Genomic DNA, 14,382 nt, shown 5'->3' on the forward strand with positions numbered 1-14,382 from the left:
TAAAAATTCTCCACAAACTCAGAATAAAAGTCTCTTTTAACTGTTATAATGTAATAGAACAGTTATGTTGATATTTTGATGAGACAAGAAAAACAAAGGGATAGTGTCAGCTCATTATCCTTACAGTGTGATTTCTGTAGCAGTTTCCACAGATCAGAGGACTGGACATTGTAGTGTTTTACAGTACATTCAACGAATGATTGCTTTGCAGCAGTGTTTATGAATAATTACAGTGTAATATTAAAAAATTGAAGAGGCTTTAATGAGAAACAAAGTAGCAAATATACTGTTGATCGAAATAAACCCCCATATTTCAGTCTTTTAAGTGTATTTGTATCTTTAACTTGCAGAATATATGGAAACAGGAAATGCAAGTATTTCAGAAGAACGCCCGCTGGAATGTGCAGAACATCAGTCTTGTGTTTTATCCCCAGAAGTTCCTTCGTCTCCAAAGGCTAAAAGTAAATACATGTACTCTGTGAATGCAAAAGCTGTACTGAATTTCTCTTTAACATTAACATTCATGCAAAGTTACAAAGTGGGAAAAAACTAAGAAAGTTATTGATATTAAAATCACCTGTCTTGACTACATACACTGTAATCTATGTCATATAGAAAAGTAAGGAACTGTATTCTCAGGAAGGACAAGTTACTAATGGATTACAATGCACTGCATTGTTTGATCTTAAGTCATTTAAATTTATCTGACCTTATCCATATCATAATCAAGTAAATCAAAAATACTAAATATGTTGAAATACTCTGTAGGTATTGTTTGCATTCAGGTTAAATATTGAATTTACTTCATCTTTCCCTATGAGTGCATCTATCAACTGTTTTACATTTGGAAGCCTCTTTCAAAGGTCACAAACATACTGCTCTTCCATTCATCTTCTAAGTTTTTACACATGCTGGCAGTCACCTGTGTACAGGTGCTTTCATTTTATGTTCTGATTCACCATTTCCACAGCACAGCCACTAAAACGGAACATTTCCTGAGTGTGGTATCTTTCATGATAATCATCCTCATGTAGAACCAAACCTGACTTCTGCCTTCAGTAATTATCCAGAGTGAATGTAATGGACTGCTGGCAAATAACTAAACCTGTCCTTGGTTTTGTTTTGAGAGTTGTGGTGTTCTTTTGCTTGGTAGTGATTTTAATTGTTTTTTTATTTGTTGGGGTGTTTTTTGTTGTTGTTAGTCTTGTTTGTTTTTTATAACATGTTCTTTTTTTCTTTAACATGTTCACTGGGAGAGTTTTCATTCATGAGAGAATGAAACTTCCTGATGCATGTCAGATTATGATCTTCATGGTGCTAGTGAACAAATGCTGTAGTTCCAGTAATATTTCCCATTGGGGTGCTTAACACATAGGTGGTGAGTGAAGGTAAATAGTTCCTTTGAGATTAGCAGGATTGTGAAGCCAACTACCATAATGCAATAGAAATGTCTGTCCTGAAATTAAGTAGCAAATATTTTTAAAATATGTTTTACTTCTTAACAGTGAGGTTATGATCTCACATTCCTTATTTCCTCTTACAAGGTATAAATAATGTAAAGCATGCTATCGTGCTTTTGCTTGTATCTTGTGTAATCTGATACTAAAGAAAGGAAATTGTACTTGATCGTGCTTCCCATCCATCTCATCTGTCTGCCATTCACTGACAATATAATTTCAGATAATTTAAATCAACTTTGGAAGAGGGATAGCCGTATCAGTTACCTTTCTGTGGCTTTCATGAAAACAGGGAGCTGGATAGAGGTGAAAGACCCTAATTAGTACCTGCCCTGAAAGAAATAGGCAAAATCTGTTTTTTATGTATTCTGGCAGCAACCAGCCAGTCAACTAGTGCACTCTCACCCAGGTCAGTGCAGTTTTGTCACACAGAACTTATTCTTGCCCAGTAAGAAATGCTGCAGGCCGTATGTGGGAGAATGCAGGACTGGGGACATGAACATAGCTCTGTAGCAAACAGTAATTCTGTTTCCTTATAGCACACTGTATCATGATTTTAGAATAATTTTTAATATTTAGGTATTTTATTTCCAATTTTTATATATAATATTAATCTGGAATAATTTCAGTTCTCCAATTAAAAAGCAGACTGTAAATAAACTTGATTATATTTTTGCTTAATTTTCAAGTTTTGTGTAAAGTTACCATTGACTAAGAGTAGCAGGAGTTTTGAATGCAAAATTTGTTAGATTTTAAAAAGCAATTAAACACTTTTTAATTAAAAACTTCTGCTCTTGTCTCTAAAAATTTTGGTAATAACTCGCCATGGTTATACTTTAAATATATTTTTGAGTATTTGTGTTTACTTAGCATAGCAAGCAGTAAAAAAAATACTGAACAAACAGAACTCTAGACCAAACAGATACAGTTTTATCAGTGGATTCTTCAGTAATGTGAGTATACTTAAGTTTGTTTTATGTATGCTGAGCTTAATATGCCCACTGTGTTTTTCCTTTTCAGCATTTTATTTCCAAAGATGGAGTAACATGGAAGCATCTGTATTTTATCACGTCTAAGCGCTGCAGTTTCCACCAATATGACTGTTGTAAACCTAGTTAAAAAAAAGGGGTTTCTTACTTGCTCCTGGAAACTCTTGGCTTTTTCATTTTTCATTGCTGTTACTAAAGGTAGCTGTGTATCACACACGTACTCAGAACCCAGTGTGGTTGACCATGAACAGCTGCTCAGTCTGTGCAGGCCTTGCAGAATGCACTAAATGTGGGCTTCTGGTAGATTGCTGTAGGGAGGCACATTTTAAAAATACAGGGTTTGCCCAGTATATTCTTCCACCATTCCAGCAAGAATTATTCATAAAGCATAGCTGCTCTAATGGGGTAGATATGCATTCTTAGTCACTCACAGTTTAAGGAGCTTATGTTGTGTATTAATTAATTGCAGCAGCAAACATGAACCTGATGAAGGGTATGGGATATTGATTTTGTATGCTTCTAGAAACTTTCCTTTCCTGGATTAATTTCACGTTCTTGGATAGTTGTTATTTCTATAAATGTTCAGTATTAGAAAACATAGGAAGGGTAAGTATATATTCATCCTAATTAAATGCAAGGTATAGGGCAATGCAGAAATATGTAGATTGCCTCTAGCAAATTCCTGGAACATGATGCCATTATTTTTTAGCAGAGAATGGGGCATGAAGAACTTTCTTTAGAAGATAAAGTACGAAAAGTAACAGATACTCAATAAAGTTTAAAGAATGTGCATTTCCTTTTTAGGCATAAATTATCCCGGTATTCTAATTACTGACTAATGGTGTGTCTGTTTTTAAAGGTGAAGCTGTGACTGGAGAATTATCAAAGCTCTTAGATGAAATCAAATTGTGCCGAGAAAAGGAATACTCTTTTGAAGATCTGTCTCATACACTATCAGACCATTATCTGGAGAATTTTAGTAAAGTATCAGAGGAAGATCTTATGACCAGTGGAAGCCAAACCAAGCTTAATGTAGTAAGTAAGATGGGATACAAGGAAAAAAATATTCAGTTGCATCTGACTTATTTATGGCACATTCAAGAAAGAATAAAAGTGAGAATAGTACAAGATTAACATTATAGTAAAAAATTATAACGTGGCTCTTACAGATTTAGAGTGTAATGTTCATTTCTCAAAGGTATTGCTTGTTTTGAGATGGCAGGGCAAGGAAGGGGTTTTTTGTGAAATTAGTGGAGATCAGTGTATTCAGTACTATACTGAATACTAAATGTTAACAGAATCTGATCAAATATGCCCCTAAAAGAACCATCTAAACATCCTCAGTTATTTTTTCTTATACATGTATAGCTTATACACATATAACTTTTCTTATACTATATAGCTTCCTTTGAGGACTGAATCTCTAATACAGAAAATTGTGGTTGTGGTACTTTAGTGATTTCCAACAACAGTTGAAGTTTACTTCAGTGCGACTAATATTATGAATAAAGTACTGTGGGATTAATTTTTTATTTATTGTAACAAGGCTTTTTTTTTTTTTTTTTTTTAATTGACTTCTCATCCTCAGTAGGTTTCCTGGTTTCCGCTGGTTTAGACTTAAACCATGACGCTAAATAATGTGATTGCCCAGGGAATAAAGCAGAGAACAAAGGAAAAGAGCAAGGTTCTAAATTTCAGTTAATATTTTTTCATAATTTAAGAAAAATTATGCTCACTTATGTGATGAAAGCCATGGCAAGTTAAGGACTTTTCGTTTGGGAGGATTTATTACAACATGTATAGAAAAAAAAGAGATTTACAAAGATGTGTAGCTACCCTGAAAGGCAGTAGATACTTTTGTAAAGCCTTTTTAGATGTTTGATGCATAACTCATATTGAACTCAATTTGAACAAGATACTGATCCCATTTAAGCATTTTTAGACACTTGTCTAGTGTGTCTCTGAATTTAGGTGCTAACTGCTATTTAAATCTTCTCAGCTGCTGTTTTGCAGAAAATGTATTCCATATAAATCCGTCTGCTCAGGCCTGAATGAAATATAATGTGAATAGAAATTATTCAGACACTAAATCTCTAATTTCTGTGACAAGGAAATATAAAGGTAAATTAGGCAATATATTTTTAGATCTTTCATATATTTTATTTTGAACTAGATGTGGAAGCAAATCTTCAAAACTGGGGACTGTTAGAAGCATTTTATGGTGCTTTCCTGCTGAGATATCCAGCTTTTCTTTTAGAGAAAAATGTAGTCAGGATGATGGGTGCACTCCCAACAGGAAGTTAGGATGGAGAGCAGAGCATGTTTTCCCCTGCAGTAAATACAAATCTGTATTGAGAGGACTCTTTGCTGTGATGTGAGATTTTCTGTTTGTTCTAAAGCATACATTAAAATTCATTTTAAAATGAAATGGATTTCAGAATTATTCAGTCTGTTCAGTTGCTACCTGGTTGCCTTGCTTAAACAAATCATAGTAGCTTCCATTTTTGACACAATGTCTTGTAATTTTGGGCTTGTGCTGCCTTCCCTGTGTGTTTAGGCTCTCTGTGTAGTACATGAGTGATACAAAAATGCACATTCTCTGTAAGAGGCCAAGAAAGAGTAATTGGGAAGAAGCACTAAAGTGAAGAGATGTTTAGCTCTGAAAATGATTGCAAGGGTGAATGCTGCCAGACTGCTCTGGGGGCAGGACCAGCAAGTGTAGCCAAGGAAGATGTGTGACAGTAGTGATGATTGAAGAAACTTAAATGAATATTTATGTATATGAACATGAAGATACAGAGAGAAAGAAGTGAAGATGTATATTGATGTGGAGAGTCAGAAATAGGTTCCTTTTATATCTATTAAAGAAAAGAGATTGTTGCAGCTTTTTCTGACTTAAGTTTTCCATGGGGAGCTTCTGTAAGAATCTCATTACGTTAAGTGAGTTTTTGATCTGTTGTCTGCATTTGTTCAACTAGCATTTGTTTCTACTGTACGTGCCAAGACCCTTAGGAAGTATGGGCAGCACAAGATGCTATGGAGTCTGTCTGGAGCACAGATTCCTTCTGCCTGCTGGACTGAATGTTGCCTCAGTTACCAGCTCCAACAGAGGGCTGGAACCAAACCTGGTGTGCTTCCCCAAAGGAGCAGTTCCTTCAGGTTTAAATCAGCAGGTATTTCCTGAGTTTCGTTGCTGAAATCAGAGCTGGAATCAGCTCTGAAGAGGTGTAGAAGTTAGCTTCCTGTTGATATTAGGTGGTGCCATTTCCTGAACAAATGCTGGTTCCAGAGACAATGACTGTTGAAGGCTCTTTTAACTTCTTGTAGTTCAGCAATCTGAAAAGTTTCTAAATCCCGTGTCATGCCATTTTGTGACCCTTTGGGAGATTCTTCAAAGGCACTGGCTGCTTGGAGGGATCTGCATTTTTTTTTATATCATGTTATTGTTCAGAGAAATAGGAGGCCAAGACTGAGGAATTTCTGATTTGGATAGTAACTTGTGGATCATAAACATAGGAAGGTGCAGCAAGGAGCATCAGGAGCCATCTCCTGAGGATAGCATCAGCTTGGGAAAGAGAAGGCATCAGGAAGTGGTGTATTTCTAAGCATTTGTTAAAACAATTGGCCCTTTTCAAGAGGGCCAAAACAGCTGTGGTACTGCTCTGGCTAAATGAGGTTATGGTTAATTTTTGGACTGCAGAAAGCAGTGTCTGTCTATCCAGAATCCACAGCCTGGAATTCTCTGTTGTTTGAAACATTGGGGCTCACAGTTTTTGTTCAGTGTAAGGGTAGTGTGGATTTCTGCTTTTTAATGCAGTAGCTTGACATTAATGGCCTCATCTGAAAGAAAGTAATGTAAAGTTCTGTTGATAGCATAGGGGTGAGTTTCAACATGGGTTTTACAGTGTCCCTGATCAAGTACTGATCATCGGTGATCCCTTTTAGTATGGTTTCTGCATTGTACAGCCATTGGAAAAGTCTGGAGAGCAGGACACTGGATACCTTGTTCACAGGCACATTCTCTTCCTCTTCTGATCTTAGGCATCTTGCCTTGTTTGTTGCTCAGTGCTACAGCACTTGCAGAATTTTATACTTTCTTTGAAAGAAATGGGTTGGAAATCTTCGAGGTCAAGGACACAATTTAACCCATTCTTCCATTTGCTGTGTTATTAGACAAGTAGTCATCCGACAACATAGCAAGTTGCTCTGGAATGTTTGTAGTAAGGAACCACTTCTTTTCATCAAAGTTTGCATTGAAAACAATACATGTTTTTAATACTTTATATGTTTCTATTGGCCAGGTATTTGACTTGTGATGAGGCATTAAAGCCTGAGAGATTTATGCACTCACAAGATTTTTAAGTCAAATAGGAAGCAGAGTTTGCATAGTGCTGAGGTTAGGTGAAAAGAACAATAAGAAAAAAAAATAAAGAGAAAAGAAACTGGTTTAGTCTTCTGAGTTCCAAATTACTAGTCATCTTTGGTTCTTAAATTTCCTTGGGATGTGGAGGAGCTGACTAGGAACATTGATGGTCAGGATTTGGGGGCTGGGAGGCATAGTGTCTGAGAGAGGGAGAGTACAATGGAGCATAAGTAGAAGTAAAGACAGTGATAGTAAACCCATAGTGTAGACATGAATAGGAACAGATCTGGAGATGAGTGAAAATGTCCCCACAGGATGCTTCCCTACCAAAAGTTAAAAGGGGAGCTGTGACAGAAGAGCAGATTGTCTTAGCTTCCAGAATGGGAGGGAATGATTAATGAAGAGTGAGAAAAGACTGAATGCTGAATAGCAGAAAGTCAAATGAGACTAAGTTAACGTGATCTTTCAATTTGAAGAGTACATTATAAAGGATAAACTGAAGGAAGTCAAAGCTGCCCTGGAAATGTCATAATTTAAAGGTTTTCTTTTGCTACTCTGGCTGTGTTTTGTGTGCTGTCATGCAAAACATTAATGTCATGTTTCCTAGTCTGTCCATAGCAGGCATTGAAACATGTACATTACAACATACCATGCAACAAGCCCCTGTTCATTGTCTCCACAAAATTAAAGGTCAGATTGAACACAGTTTTGCAATTCTACTTCAGAGAGAGCTCCAAAAGGCATTCATATAGCCATGCGTCATTTTAGTTGAAATTCCTGTTATTTCTCAATGACTTGTGTGCTGGGTGGGGTTGACAGTTGATTGATGGATTTTTGAGTCCAGTTCCTGCTTTGTTTTTCCCAGTTTGGTCATTGTGACTTGAATGTACTCTTTATTTGACCTGTGTATGCAAAGGCATAGAAAGCCCTGACTGGTACTGCACAGGCAAGCTGAGGAAGCTTTTTACTTGTGTATTGCTCTGTGCTGTCATATTAGAGTTTTTCTATGTTCCCTAATTAAAAATCTTTCAAAAAAACCTAGAATTGGATTGTTCAGAAAGTCAGGAAAGCAGCTGTGCTTCAAAACATTCCAGAAAACATGAGGTGGAAAAAGATACAGGAAAGTCCTTGATTTTATCACAGTTCAGTTAACTAAGGTGTTTCCTTTTCAAGCTGAGTTAAGCATGATTGCTAGCAAAATCAGCTTTAGACAGTAAATTATAGCACTTTTTTTTTGGGGGGGTATTTTTTTTTTTTATTAAGTATAATTTTAAAAGAAATATTTATTTTCCAATAGATGGCAGTCTGGTTCAGTAATTTCAAGAACAAAAGCAACCCTCTTATATAAGAGTTTTCCAACTTTTTTCATTGCTGTGTTAAAATTTTGCATTTTAACACATTTGATAGTCCAAGCTGCTTCAAGATGAACAGCTTTCATTCATCTAGGAATAAAATTTATGGAACATCATGACATACATTTAAACTACAAGCTAAAACATCAGGACTAAATTTACCAGTGTATCATGGCAAGGAGGTTACACACCGAGTGTGTCTTCCAACAGTCTGTGTGAATTGAACAGCAAGCAAGAAAATTTAAATAGGTATAACATACGAAGAGAAAAATTAAGTGTGTCAGGAAAATGAACAGAAGACTGTCAAAGTGTGTATTGTAAGAATCCTGAGCTCTGGTAAGAAAATTGCTTTAGATTCCTCTGTCCATGGCATTCTAAGATTATTACCAGTTTCCTGTCAGGTGTGAGATTCCTGTGTATGAATTCATGTGAGGATAAATAATTCTGATTGTGTTATTAAACCCAGCAACGCACCATCTTTATTGCACTGTATTTGCACATTGCATTTCTTAAAAAATAATATCAGAATATAAAAATATGGGCTTTTTGTACCTATAAGGTATTCCTATGGATATCAAAGAGTATTTTAATTTCTACTTGCTTTGGACAGCCTGTGACTGCAAAACAAAAAACAGGTATTAAGAACTTCTCTGCTTGTATGTGTGTATATATGCATTAGTTAGATACACATGTTGGATGCAATAAATCTCAGACTTTTTCTTTTGTAAACATGATGTTTTGTTTGAAAAATAGACTCTTAACAAGGTTTCAACTTAGTCTGTATTCAAAAGTTTATTTCTGTCTTTATTTTGAAAAGTGTGGCTTTCTTCTCATGTAGAAAACATAACTATTCCATATTTTTTGAGAAGTGAGATTTTTTTCAACTAAAACTAATTTTAAAATGTGCCACTTCAATAGAACTGAGGCTCCAAATTGAAATATATTCTTCAGAACAGCCTCTTTAATCTTGTGTAGTAGGTGGTTGCTTGCAATGTTTACTTTTACATTTATGCTGTTGTGTTAAGAAGCAATATAAAAAAAAGTGTTATTGCTTTTCAAGTGCAAATGCAATATCTTACTGCCTTTGGATTTGTGACATGAGTTTAGATTAAAGAAGTAATTCCAGAGAGTTTTCTGTGTTCTTAAAAGCAGAGTATATGTTGAAGGATTCTGCTTAATTACCTGACATAAATATCGAGGAACTTAAGATGCCCCTAATTTATTTTTTGTTAAACTGAAAATAGTGATTCCATGTAGTAACTGCACTACAGAGGGATTTCACAAAAGTGGCAGCAGCAGATCTGTTTAAATTTAATGTGGTTATATAATAGATAATAAAGGCTGGCAGCGGTAATTTAAATTTAAACATGAGGAAAGGTTCTGTGTAGTCTCGGGGAAAAGATTTGGATTTCATCACAGGCATATAAATGCCACTTTCTGCTGAATTCCATCATCCAGAATGGGAAGTTGATACTTGTGCATGTTGAGAGAGTGGAAAAAATATACTTAAAAGTATAATAACATTGCTGAAACAGTGATGGTTCGTATTCAAAGCTAAAATTTTTACTCTTATGTCAGAATACCAAGAAGATGAGGCTGTATAACAGCAATAAAACTATAATCGTGTCTGGTTTATATCTAAGGAGAGATTCAAAAGCATAGAATTATGTGCTTTTGAAAGAAATTGACTAAGAGAATATATTAGGGTGGATAAAATTATGCACGATTTCTCAGAAGTCAGTTATTCTGATTAATTTTTTCCCTCTAAGGAAAAGAACATTTTGATTTTTTTTTTGTTTTTTTTTTATAAAAAGCACACTTTTTTTTTTAATTTCACGAAGTAATAATCACTAGAACTTTTTCAAGAATCTTGAAGTAAACTATTTACTAGAATTAGTCAAGAATACTGTTTTGGTTTTTACTTTTAATCTAACATTTAAATATATGATGGCTGGATTGAAATGTAATAGCTAAGGGTGACCAAACATGCTTGAATAAAATAATTGCTGTCTTGAGCATTTAAAAACACTGCACACTTGCATATATGCATTATTGAGAGGGGGATACAGAATATCACAGAACAATTATGATAAGCAAACCCAAAGTTTTCACAATGGCTTGCTAATGAGGATGCATTAAAAACACATTCCAGAACAATTTTGGTTGCTTTTTCATTAGGGAATATTAAGATAATCAGGCCTGATTGTATGGGGCTTCAAGGACAGAAACAGATACATTTTAAATTATTTAATATAGTAACATCTGCTGAATTTCATAATAAAGCTTCAATGTATTTTGCAGGTATTTATGATGTGTTTAGAAAAGGAAGAGAATTGTACTGAGCGACAGTGTTTCTTCCTGGGAGACAGGAAGATTGTTGCTTTACTGAATTCCCTTTTTATAATAGTATTAGATAATTTAGGTATTTCCAAATTCTAGCGTTGCAAGAATTTTGTATTAAGTTGCTCTTTCACCCAGGTCAGTTATGAATCCTATTTTGCAAGCGTATACTGACTCTTATTTCTATGGGAAGTAAAAGTATGAAGGCCATCTCTCCCAGGATATATAAACATAACTTTTTGAGATTGCCTTCTTGGAAAGTCTACCCACTCTCTGAAGATGAGATTGCATAACTTTAAAAAATTAATTTTAAAACTACCACCTGATAAAAAATGATCTGCTACTCCCAATTTCTAGTGCGCACAGTAGTATTTCCCAATGAGAACTGTTGTTGCTGCCACTTTTTTTCATTAGATATTTTTAATGGGACATCCAGTACCAAACATCTACTTGGTCAACATGGAATGATATACTTTACATAAGCTGCTTTATAAAATGATTTCTAAATTCTGTTTATATATGAGCTGGTGATTACAAAGAAGCAGAGGGAAATCAACTCAATACAAATTTTTGACCTCTCTTTTAGGCTACCTAGTGAAGGGGAGTTCAGTTCTGTACCTATAGGTTTGGCTATGCTTCAGCACAATGTTGTAAAAATTTATGTTAGAGGGATCTTAATAGCAGCTATGTGGAACTCTAGGCAGAGTAATTTGCCTGGTATCATGCTTCACAGTTGACTAAATTAGCCTGCAGCTCCTTGCTGCTGTGATTTCGGGTAGAAGGATTGATAGACAATCATCCAGTGAGCAGCACAGACCTGCCCTTTGAGAAGGCCAATGCTTGTTTAAGAATATAAAATCTCAAAACATGACAACACTTAGTATGATTTAAACTGCATGGAGTGAAGTATACATAGGGGAAGGTGCTGGCCAAACCACCAGTTCATTTAATCTGCATTAAAAAGTGCCTATTCTTTTTTCCACTAGAATGATTTTCTGGAATATTTAAGCAGTCTGTGCAATTATGTGTGTGCAGCAAATTCCTTGACTATCAAGGTACTTGCAGGAAAATAGCTTACAGACAAATGCATCTCTCTGAATGCTGTTATGTGTTTAGCTTGCAGTGGTGAAGCCTAAAGGTGTCTAATCCTTTTGCTCCAGTCTGTCACATTGTTTACTACCATCACCCTGCTTTGCTGTTTTGTAGAATGTGTGCTCTAGACACAGGCGTTTTCTTTTATTGACTGAGTGTATGCTTGCATTTATTCTTATATGGTAAAATCTGACAGAATAGAAAAGAACAAATGCTTTGTGTGCACCCTCCATAATTTGCAGTACTTCAGGCCTGCTCTTTCTTAAAGCTTTCCTTTTCCTGACTAAGTAATATTAACATTTTAAAGTTTATTTTAGATGTAAGTCTTTCCATGCTGCCAAACACATTTTCACTTGCCCTACTGCGGACCCTTCCATCTCATCTAAATCTTTTGCTTAAGGATCTTGGATATGGGTTTAGAATTTTTTTTCCATATAAAGTAATTATTATTCGTGCTTTTCAGATCAAAGAACTTGTTTGACTTTATGGTTATACAGCTGTGTGTAAATTTGGGGTGCTCTGCCAGTGATGAGTAAAATTTTATCTACTCAAAAATAATGTTCGACAGCTAGCTTTTATTAAATTGACTACAGTAGATTTTTTTTTTTTACAAGGACAATTTTAGTTCAATATTGAGCACATATGTAATTCGAAGAATTATCTTTTTCATTATACTTAGATGAAAACCAAAGATATCTACTAATCTTAGTAGGATTAGCCAGGATCTGAGGACTCTATCAGAACTGATCTTGAAATCATCTTCTCAATACGAAATATATCTGCTTTCATTAAATACCTTTCTTATGTTACTCAGTGCTTCAGAGAACCTTCTTTCTCATCCATTTCATGATTTTTTTTCAACATCCATGAGCTGCCTGTGCTGTTGTGCCACTGTTGGCAGTGTTGCATAGCAGAGCCCTGTCTCTTCCATTTTTTTCAATGCCCTCAAGGTCTGTCATCCTGGGAGTATTCTGTAATGTACAACACAATGTCCATTTTTAATCTGCGGTCTCCAGATTCACTTGGGACCTTCCAAGAGAGTTTCAGTCACTTCTGGAGAACAGAATGAGCAGATAATACCAAGAGATTTCCACCCAGACAGGTGACTTTTTTAATGTTAACATCAACTCTCTGTTTGTGATATTATTATAAAACCAAATCATCAGGAAGACTAAGTTTTTGGTCACCAGAGGTGCTTCCCTCAAGCTCTGACCTTCCTTAGAAGTCTGTCAAAAGAAATTTCACCTACCCTCCATTTCCCTTGGGTTTCTCCTCTTCTCAGACTGTTCTCCAGTGTTCCAGTCAGAATCACATTTCAGATTCTCCTTCACAAGACAAAAAAGTTATTTTCCTCTTCCTCACTTTTCTCAAAATGCATTTTCTGCCTATGTGATTTAGAGCATCACCAGTAGGAGTGCTGATACTCCAAAGGTGTATGTATTGGTTTATCACATTCTAGCAGTAGAGTATGGAACAATGTATGAGGTCTAGAAGGAATATGAAAGAATTTGCCAACATTTAGGTACAATCTGTTATTAATTTCTGAAAACATATTTTTTGCTCTCTGGAAAAAAACTGCTTTTGGTAGGATATTAGAAGACTGAGCCTAGATATGTAGATTTGTTTTTTACAGTTGTATGTAGATATTTACCTGAGGGAAAGGATAACTGAGGTAATAAGGAAAGGAGACTCCATCCTGCAATCTAAACAAAAAACACATTGTTCTAAAACATTTTAGCTTTTGACGTTCCTGCATTTTAAGAGATGGGATTTTCTGTAATATTTTGGAATTCTTATCACTGTTGTCAGCAGGTACCAATGCAGGTTTGACTGTTCTTTGTAATGCATAGTGTCCTCAGAATGAACGAGTGTTATACCTACACATCAAGTTACAAGCACAGAGGGGGAAAAAAAAGAAATATTTTTGTATATACCTCAAGTCAACACTGATTCAATGTCTATTTCATTAGTATAAAAATAAACTAATTATTTTTGAAACTTGTAGTGAAGCCTGATGATCACCATCTGACAGGAAATGCATAAGAAAAGTAAGAACCATATGGGTTTGTCTCAGTTGTTTGCTGTAGTGAGTGGAACAGCATTATTTTACCCCAATGGTATAACCAAGAGCTGGAGTCTCTTAATCCATCAGAGCTATGTGAGCTACAGGATCCAGTAAGGAGTGGAGATTAAATGCATGGTTTCACTATATTTTATTCAATTTTTTTTTTTTAGTTGACTAAGTAGGTACTTTCTTAGAAGCAGCAGTCTTGTTTTCCTTTCTTTGCTTCTTAGTAAGATGTATACGAATAATGCTAACAGTAAATAGTGTGCCGTATTTCACAGGGCAAAATGACCAGCTGTGATAAACTGATACAAAATAATGCTCTCTTTCAAAATTGTTTAGTAGCTGAAATTACAACATTGGGCAGTTTGTTTCGGCTGCTTGTTTAATTTAATTCTTATTCTTTCCTAATGGCAACAAGGAGGTTTATTTTATAGTAGGCATATAAAATAAATTCAGTATTTATGTCCTTTAGTCTTGAAATAGTTGACCACTCTCAACACAGGGTTTAATTGTATTCTGTTGACAGATTTTTCCAGCCCTCACTAATAAGTTTAGCAAGTGGAAAATGAATAGAAAAATATGCTGGACCAGATTCCTATGCATCTATAAAATATATTATCTTGAGGAATTCAGTTAAGGACAAGTGCCTGATATTTACTATGCATTGGAAAAGTTTGTCCATGGACATCAAGAGTAGGCTAGACATGCACCCCTTAGCTTA

General features: G+C 35.3%; 1 protein-coding gene across 1 annotated transcript in view; it reads left to right on the plus strand.

The window, feature by feature from the left end:
* Positions 1 to 14,382, plus strand: part of ANKS1B (ankyrin repeat and sterile alpha motif domain containing 1B) — a 408,189-nt gene that overhangs the window by 76,292 nt on the left and 317,515 nt on the right. Inside the window, exons 7-8 of the mRNA XM_062492532.1 lie at positions 351 to 461; positions 3,306 to 3,481. Coding sequence (XP_062348516.1) covers positions 351 to 461; positions 3,306 to 3,481 — 287 coding nt within the window. The remainder of the gene's footprint in view (positions 1 to 350; positions 462 to 3,305; positions 3,482 to 14,382) is intronic.

This window comes from Cinclus cinclus, chromosome 4 (genome assembly GCF_963662255.1).
Source record: "Cinclus cinclus chromosome 4, bCinCin1.1, whole genome shotgun sequence".
Taxonomy (NCBI): Eukaryota; Metazoa; Chordata; class Aves; order Passeriformes; family Cinclidae; genus Cinclus; species Cinclus cinclus.